General features: G+C 46.3%; 1 protein-coding gene across 1 annotated transcript in view; it reads right to left on the bottom strand.

Annotated features, from left to right (window-relative positions):
- Window positions 1-4,627: 4,627 nt before the first annotated feature.
- The window catches only part of LOC140594087 (piwi-like protein 1), a 30,841-nt gene continuing 25,905 nt past the window's right edge, over window positions 4,628-9,563 (bottom strand). The window contains exons 18-20 of the mRNA XM_072722457.1: window positions 8,789-8,914; window positions 7,573-7,720; window positions 4,628-7,421 (exon numbers count right to left, since the gene is read on the bottom strand). Coding sequence (XP_072578558.1) covers window positions 7,305-7,421; window positions 7,573-7,720; window positions 8,789-8,914 — 391 coding nt within the window. The 3' untranslated portion in view covers window positions 4,628-7,304. The remainder of the gene's footprint in view (window positions 7,422-7,572; window positions 7,721-8,788; window positions 8,915-9,563) is intronic.

Below are 9,563 nucleotides of genomic sequence, written 5' to 3'. Positions count from 1 at the left end.
ACAGGACAGAGATTCTCTGGAGACAGGACAATGAGGACAACACTCCATGCTGGGGACAGTGTGAGGTCTGAATCTGCACAGTCTGCTCTGTGCCCAGCTCTGCCCTTCGCGCCATGTGACCCAGGGCCGGATCAACAAACTTCTCTAGGAGCGCCCATGGCTCGTGTCTAAACTATGAGTGACATATTGAAAGCTACATTTGAAACTAAGGATATACTATAAGTTGGCTAACTGAATTTAAATAAAAAATAAAATGAAAAAAATTAATAAAATAGGAGTGACAGTAATTGGAATTACTCGTGAGGACAGAGAGAAGTATTATTCATGTAAGGTCCGTGGAGTGTGTCGCGTTACTGTCCACTAAATTTGCGTGGCGGCCTGCTGGTGGCCTGCCCCAGGTAACTGGGTCCTCTGTGCAAACCCTGCTTGCTCAGCAGGCCTGAGCGTCTGAACAGCTCAGAGGTGCCACGCGCATCAGAGCTGCTGCCCGCATGATCCCAGCCAGCCCCAGCCAACCTCTGCCATGGGCATTCTTTTCTCAGTTCTATGTTGTGTGCCTGCCATTTTTTCTTTTTCTTTTTTTTTTTAATTTTTATTTATTTATGATAGTCACAGAGAGAGAGAGAGAGAGAGAGAGAGAGAGAGAGAGGCAGAGATTCAGGCAGAGGGAGAAGGCAGGCTCCATGCACCGGGAACCTGATGTGGGATTCGATCCGGGGTCTCCAGGATCGGGCCCTGGGCCAAAGGCCGGCGCCAAACCGCTGTGCCACCCAGGGATCCCCCTGCCATTTTTTCTTAAAACATAGATGTCTAGGGGCTGGCTGTCTCTACCAGAATCTAGGGCATGTGGGATATACAGCAGTGTTGCCGTGTCACTGCCCTCCTGGCACACTCATTGTACAGCCTCACAGGTCCTTCCAAAGAACCCCCCATCCTCCACACTCCCCCACGTATCCCAAGCACCTAACCAGGCTTTGTCCATTTGGCCCAAACGTATAAAGTGAGTTTAGTCACCTCTGCATGCAGCTGCCTTCAGAGGGGTTAGGTTACTTGTCCGAAGCCAGGCAGAAAATCATGGCTAGTCCTACAGTCACTGAAGACATGGGATGAGTCATCAAGACAACTTCCCAAGGAATAGAAATCACACGGAACCCTTAGAGGTCACTTCCTGCATCTGTTCAGCGAACAGATCATTCTAAATAGACTCAGTTTTCCATTGAATAGAAGACGGTTGGTTCATTCCACAACTAATTAAAGAGGCAAGTATAACCATAATAGTGGAATGAGGTGGGCGCCAAGAACTTCTGGGCATCACAGTTCTGGGGGCAGCTCCAGGGAGCTGTTGATACCAGCCTGGACCTCCTGATCCAAAAGTGCTGACCTGCCCAGTGCAAGGCAGGTACCTCTCTGTCCAGGATACCCCAACCCTGAGATTCCCGAGACAGTACACACTGTGCTGGGCGTCCTGAAATAAGGGGAGAGAGACACAAAAGTGGGGAGTCTGAGTCACTGTCATGTGATGCCCCTCCTACAAGAAGGAAATGGCAAGGCCTCCCCTGATGCCTTGACAGCAGATTACCTGAGCAGAGAGGGAGGAGGTGGGGGAGGGGTCGAGGCTGTGATGGACAAACCCCTGGAGCTCTGCTTCCCACTTGCTCCACTCAATGGGAGAGTGGGGGAGTCAGCACATCTCTCTTGTCCTGCACTTGAGCTCCAAGGTGGGTGGGGGTAGGGGGCCGAGAACCAGTAGAAGCTGTGCCCCAGGAGGGTGCTCCCCCTGCTTCCTGAGGGCCAGAGGCTCTTACAGAAAGGGGACCCTGGAGAGAGAGAACTGCACCCCATGCTCCCTTCCGCTGCTCCCTCCTCCCAGACGGGGGTTTCCTTTCTGCCCAGGAGCCTATCAGGATGCAACCTCTTTTCCACAGTGAAGCCCTGAGCTCAATGAAGTGGCCTCCATAGCCCAGCTTCTTCCTCCACATTGATCCCCATAGAGGTCCCCAGAGGGATCCCAAGCTCAGAGAACATTCTGATGCAGATTCAGATTCACAATGTCCCAAGGACAAAGAGCAGGGACAGGTGACAGACCAGCCAAACCTACCAGCTTCCTATTGTGGTGGGGGGCGGGTCTTCACCTCACCCCGTGGTTCCTTCCTCTCTGGGGGGCAGAGAGACAATGCACAGTGGTCCTCTCACCCAGGAGGGAAAGCGGCGTGGGGGGGGGGGGGCTCTGCAAGTCCGGTGGATGTTCCACTGGAGCCCTCCTTGGAACAAGCCCATTACTCTCAGCCTAAGATTGGACCCAGGGAACCAGGGATTGATGAGTCTATAGTTTGGGGAGGGGTGCAAGTATAGAATCCGGAGCCTGGGGATGAGCAAGGGGAGAGGGTTCCTGAAGTTTTTCCATGAGAGAAGCTGGTTTCAGGAACTAACATAATAATCCACACCAATGCTTCCAGGGCTGGAAGGAGCGATCCTCTGAGCAAGAGCCCCAGGCGGTGAGGACCACTGAGTCAGCAGATCATGCTCAGGACCTTAGGAAAGGGGGTGCAGCAACACACCCTGTGCCAGGGGACCAGAAGGCCAAGCATGACACGCCACCCACCCCCCCACACTTCCCCTGAACTCAGCAGCCACCACTTGCCCACTGAGCGATGGGGATGAGATAGGCTGTGGGCAGGAAGTACGAGCAGCCCACAGGTTTTTTGTCTTTTTCTCCTGTGGGCCTCAAGCAAAACGCAGACACCAAGCAGCTGTCTGGACACGAGAGGTAACAACCAACCTCATTGCCAGACTAGAACCCAAAGAGCCCAGGCTGCATGACCTGGAACCCAAGAATCATTCTGAGATCCCTAGGAGTCCGTTGCAATTCTGTGGATCAGCAATTTGGGAACACTGCCCCGGGGGGTGGCTGCAGCCAAGGTGCTCCCTGATTGTCCATGCCGTTGCTGTTTCCAGTGCCAGCGATGGTGGCCATCTGTCCTGGGCTCTTGGACACTGGGGGTAGCTGAGTCAGCCCTTGCCTGGGCCACAGACCCCAGCAGGGGAAGGAACGGCTGGAACAGACACCTGGGTGAGTGAGGGAGTGGAGCAGAGCTGAGGGGTCTCCCACAAATCTTCCACCTGGGGCAGCTCAGCTGTCACCAGTGCAGAGTGAAGGGGACAAGGGGGGAAGGAGCTCTGGACCCAGTGCAGGCACTTAAGGATTCCGTCCTCTGAGCCTCCAGCAGGGGGCTCCCCCAAGTCTCTCTTCTCTCCCTAGATCCCTATGGAGGGAGAGGTTCCTACATTCAAATATGTAGGTCCTTGCACCCTGACACTCCTGGGCAAGGTCTGAGAGGCAGAATAATGCCTCTGCCCCTCCCCACCTTCCCCAAAAGATGCTCCTGTTCTAATCCTTAGAATCTGCCCAGATGTTGCCTTACATGAGGAAGGATAATTAAAGTTGCAGATTTGGGGGTGGGAGGCACAAGAGTGGCCAACCAGGTCGCTAACCAACTGGTTAGGCTTACTTCGGCTCAGGTCATGATCCCAGGGTCCTGGGACTGAGCCCCACATTGGGCTCCCTGCTTAGCGGGAAGCCTGATTCTTCCTCTGCCTACTTGTGTTCTCTTTGTGTCAAAATCTTTCTAAAAAAATAAATAAAGTTGCAGATTGGGCTGTGAGGGCAATCTGGCTGGGACCTCTGTCACCCATTGATCCAGGGTTGATGATTCCCCTGATCTGGCTGGCTAGGCAGGTGCCCCCTTCCAGCCGCACTGCTCCATATGCATCCCTAGGGAAGCTGTGCGCTTGGTGGGAGAGGACGACCTTCCCCCATGGAGGACTGTTCTTTCAGCAAGGCTACAGGAGTAGAAAAAAAAAAAAGAGGGTATAGGAGTAGCTGTGCTCCCCCGCTAGAACCTCCAAACAAGATCACAGGGTCCCTCTGCAAGAGATCACAGGGTAGTCCTTCCTGTGTTCTTCCAAGACTCCAGACACGTCCAAACGAAGCACTTCGTGTGGCAATCTGCCTTTCTTAAAAAGAAAAATTGCGGATGGACCTAAGGTTGCGCATCACCTAACAAAATAGGGACATGATCCTGGCTTATCCAAGTGTTCCCACCATCATCACAAGGGTCATTAAAAGAAGTGGGGAAGGGGACACCCGGGTGGCTCAGTGTTGAGTGTCTGCCTTCAGCTCAGGGCGTGATCCCGGAGCCCCGGGATTGAGTCCCACGTCGGGCTCCCTGCGTGGTGCCTGCTTCTCCCTCTGCCTGTCTCCGCCTTTCTCTCTCTCTCTCTCTCTCTCTCTCTCTCTCTCTCTCGAATAAATAAATAAAATCTTTAAAGAAAAAAAGAAAAAGTGGGGAAGAAGGGCCAGTGTTAGAAAGGACAGGGGAATTAATCAGCCACTGCCGGCTTTGAGGGTGGAAGGGGCCACGGGGCAAGGAATACAGCCAGCCTCTAGAAGGTGGAAAATGCAAGGAGACGCATTCTCTCCCGGCACCTCCAGAAAGAAACACACTGCTGACCTGTTTATCCCACGCCAGACCTCTAACCTGCAAAACTAAGATATTACATTTGTGAGGTCCGCAGTTGCTAGGTTCATGGTAATCAGTTACAGCAGCAAAGAAAACTGATACAGGCATTGCCATAGTGCTAGACTTGAATTATCACCATCATTTCAACAGAGAGAGAAAAAGCATTTGGCAAAATTCAACATCCATTCATGATAAAGACTCTCAGTAAAATAAAAATTAAGACTGTCAACCCAATGATGGACTCTTAGAATCTGCAGTTAACATGACAGTGATGAAAGCCAACATTATTTCCAACAGCAGTTGGTAAAGATCGTAACAAACAGGGTCATCGCTCTAGATTTCCTTACACTAGATATTGGTGCTATGTTCTTCTGTGCCTCGCCCTATCTTCAAAGCTGTTCAACATCCTTTTCTGGAATTTTGTCCTGGTCTCTGAACTGTGCTTATCAGTAGGAGGTTTGATAAATTTATATATATATATATATATATATATATATATATATATATATTCACAACTGCCAGAGTCAGGAAGTTCATTTTTCTTATATAATCCATTGCTAGTTTGGCCAAATCCATTCCTGAAAGATCTTTAATTAGTTCCTCAACAGGGCAGCCCAGGTGGCTCAGTGGTTTAGTGCCACTTTCGGCCCAGGGTGTGATCCTGAAGACCTGAGATCAGGTCCGGCGTCAGGCTCCCTGCATGGAGCCTGCTTCTCCCTCTGCCTGTGTCTGTCTGTCTGTCTCTCTCTCATGAATAAATTAAAATCTTGAAAAAAAATTAGTTTCTCAACCTACTCAAGCAATGTGAAACTAGGCACTATGATACATTATAGACATATAGTTTATAAGCCTTTGGGACGATCAGGCTCTCTCCTAGAAATGTTGACTATCAGCCACCTTCTCCTAATTTATAAAGTGCTAGTAAGGGGGGAATAAATTCAGATAGTGCTTTAGTCACAAAAATATTTCCATGTATCTTAGAAAACCAACAGTGTTTTTTTCCTAGTCTGTAGATTAAGGAGACTGAAGACCAGAATAGGTTTTTAAAATAACAAGACCTGATTCAATTATTTTTAACATGAAGACCTTCATTGAATCACATCATCATTATAAATTTGTAAATCTAGAAGTTTTTGTATAGTGTTAATGATTTATATTGTACATATGGGAAACCTTCAGAAAGTTTTAGTAACCATTTTTAATTTGTTCTCTCTTTCTCTCTCTCTCTCTCTCTCTCTTTCTTTATGAGAGACAAAGAGAGGCAGAGATACAGGCAGAGGGAGAAGCAGGCTCCATGCAGGGAGCCCGATGTGGGACTCGTTCCCAGGACTCCGGGATTACACCCTAAGCCAACGGCAGACGCTCAACCACTGAGCCACTCAGGTATCCCGAATTTGTTCCTATTTCTTTATAGATCTCTAGGAATATATTATCACAAGTTAAATTCAGAAAAGAACATGTTGCCTTATCTTTAATTATGGATCCATCAGTATTCCATTTATCATTATGAGGCCAGTTCTGGTAGTTAAGAAGTTACCTGGATTACATTATGTTTTTAAATGACTTGTTTTTATTTCTCATAAGGCTAGTTCAAATTGCAAACCTAAATTGACTGACTTATCAAAACAATTATACTGTTTATAAACATACCCTTTTTGGGATCCCTGAAGCTGATCTACTCCCTGCCAGTCACCAAAATACTATTTTATTTGGGAGTGTAAGAAAACAAAGGTTTACATCTTGTTTCCTGAATCTATTTAAAGATAGTTTTAAAAAGCGAGGGGGGGGGGAAGTATCAGTTTTCAGAAAACCTAACAGCTGCATTTTAACAAATTATCCAAGACTCTTCTGATTATGGCACTAACAGTAACGTCACATTTGAAACACACACAAGAGAATGAATGAAACAGAAGTGCTAATAGAACTCTACATTTCCCTTCTTTGTAGAAAAAGTGAAATTTCAGTGTTCCAAGAACTGCCAATTCTTAAATTGCAAGGCTCTCCTTATTACAGCTCCACCAAAGATAACGTGCAAATTTCCACCCTACCCTGAAGAATAACCAATACTACATACATAGGTTATTCCTTTCCTACAAAGTTTTAGGTAGCAAATAAATCATTTCATTTTGCCTTTTAGAGCATTGTTGTCCCTTTAAACATGAAGGTTTCATAAAGATGTCATTTTTCAAAAAAAAAAAAAAAAGATGTCATTTTTCCAGTCTACTTGTTCATGAGACTAATGCCCAATCTCAACGATGAGTGGAGTAGCTTGCTCTAAGTGCCACATGTTCAAGTGTGGTCAATCATAGTCATGGTAACACATTTCAAAGGTTGAGTTGAAAGACACAGCCCTCGTGGTCCATTTTCCTGCTTGGAAACTAGAAGGGTTATGTTAAGTCAGTGGTAGTAGTGACACACCACTCTGAATTTCCATGTGCTATCAAGAATGATTAGAATTTAAAACTATGCATCTTGGGGCACCTGGGTGGCTCAGTCAGTTGAGCGTCCAACTCTTGATTTCCGCTCAGGTCATGATCATGGGGTTATAAGATCAAGCCGCATATTGGGCTCCAAGCTAAGAGTGGGAGCCTGCTTGGGATTCTATCTGATCCCCCCTCACTCTCTGCCCCTCCCAGTTTATTCATTCTCTCTCTCAAAAAAAAATTTATATATACATATATATATATAACTATGCATCTAGGAAGGCATTTCAGAAGTACAGCTTAAAAAGAAAAAGTTTACAAATGCTGGTTTTCAACATGTCATCAGGCTTTCTTCTCTTGGTCACAGGTAAAAGAGACGGCTTGCCAGGGAATGGTGTGGTTCTTGATGAATACTCTGGCCCACAAGGTAAGCCAGTTTGTGGGCATAGTGACAAGGAGCAGGAACTCGAATGACACCCTTCAGCAGAAAGAACAACAACAAGGATTTCTTTAAACTTTCCATCTAAACTTAATGTTTCAGAGATATCAATTCAGATGGCTCAAAAAGTATAGATTTAATGTTGAACAATCTTTGAGATCTAAAGGGAAATCCATATAAAAATACTTACCGGCAAATTATAATACATGTGGCATAGTCTGTAAGTGAGATACTGTATCCTATCTGGGGTGAAGCAAACCGTGTCGTGGATGACATTATAATGAGTGGGAGTGACAGTACCGTCTTTCACAGACTGACTCACGATAAAGAAATCATACCTGGAATCACAGAACACATGAATATAGACTATAGCTTATTTTCAGAAGAAAAAGAACATTGCAAACCTACTATCTGATGTGAGACAAATGGACAGAAATCCATTGTACAGAGTTTCCTTTATACTTAGAAGCCTGCTTAACTGTGGGGGGAGGATTTGGGAAAGCAAGTCCATAAAGGGCAATGCAACCACTGACCCATGTAATAATGCTCATGAGATTTCTATAGAAGCATCTGCGCTGACGCCTTGATGCAGAAACTTGAAACTGACACATTGGATCTGGCCACAGGGAAACTCAACTCAGAGTTCTAGGGATGGATGTTTTATGCCCCTCCCGGAGGATCAACGGAACCCATTCAAACCCCCTAATAGAATTGGCAAGATCCACCAGGTTTTTGTAGATACCGGCCTTTTTTTAAATTTTTATTTATTTATGATAGACACACACACACACACACACACACACACACACACAGGCAGAGACATAGGCAGAGGGAGAAGCAGGCTCCATGCACCAGGAGCCAGACATGGGATTCGATCCCGGGTCTCCAGGATCGCACCCTGGGCCAAAGGCAGGTGCTAAACCGCTGTGCCATCCAGGGTTCCCTAGATACCGGATTTCTTATGTGTATTAGGCTATGCTTTATGTTAATCCTACTTTCCCACCTGCTTTTTCCTTTATCCCTTTCCTGTCTTCTACTAGATTGATCGATGCTTGTCTTTCCTTCCTTGCTCCCTGTCTGCTGGTATGAAGGGGTCCTGTTTCATTTCCCATCCAGGGTTCTACATTAATTCATTTGCACAATCGACAAATCTCTGCTTGACCAGAAGTTCTACCATTGCTCCTAACAACTGAAGAATCTCAGTATGTTTACAATATAGGCTTAAATTCTAAGAGAAAAAGGAAGATAGAAACCTCTAGAATCCCATGTGTATCTGTTCGTGTAATTTTTAAACCGTCTTTAGGTCAATCTATTCTCCACCAAACCACGCAAACCTTTTTTAAAAAGTTTCTATTTCTATTTGAATAAAAGAGAATCTCTAAATAAAAGTGGGGGGGGGGGCTTACCATTGCCTCTTGGTCACCTCCACATCAATAACTGTTCCTGGAAGTGGGTTTTGAAGTCTTCCTTGAGACTCCACAAAAAATCTGGTGTTTATTCGTTTCTTCACCACAATGAAAGTTAGTTTGACCCTTAAAAGTAATGACAGATGTACTGTTGTCCTAGAGGCATTCAGAGTATTGAAGCACCACACACACACAGGATTCCTTAAGAAGAATCTGCAGAAGGTATAGTCCCCCCACACACCAACTTTACTGTCCTAGCTCCATGAGCCTGACCTAAGCAGTAAGAGAGGTTTCTATTCACAGCCACTCATATCTTAGGGGGAAGAACTTCCTCACAAGGTTGGGGCTGCTCCTATCTGTGGTGGGAACCAGGCCCCAGTGACAAGCAGAGGAGGCAGAGGAGAGGCATTCCCCAGCCCCAGGACCTACAAAACTCCAGAATAAAGAAGTTGCCTAAACACAAACCATCACCAGGCTGTGTTTATGGATTTTAATAAGTACCTGAGCTTAACAAGCCCTCCTACATCAAGGCTTCCAGGGAGATTAGAAAAAAGTTACAGGTTCTTAGGGGTTCCCTGGGGAGGATACAATCAGGAACATTCTAGTTCTGCTCTGTCCTCTGACTTGGGTGTGGACCAGAAAGTCAAAGAATGAATTCCCCATCCAGCAACTGATGCCCTCTGTGCCATGCTCTCTCTCTTCACAGATCATAACTGTGATATTCCTTTCAAAGACTGAAATGTAGAGTTTAGAAAATCTGCACTTTACAATTTAT

The sequence above is a fragment of the Vulpes vulpes genome, chromosome 10 (assembly GCF_048418805.1).
Source record: "Vulpes vulpes isolate BD-2025 chromosome 10, VulVul3, whole genome shotgun sequence".
NCBI classification, from domain to species: Eukaryota; Metazoa; Chordata; class Mammalia; order Carnivora; family Canidae; genus Vulpes; species Vulpes vulpes.
The sequence above is the reverse complement of the archived record's forward strand: the minus strand, read 5'-3'. Positions and strand labels throughout refer to the sequence as shown.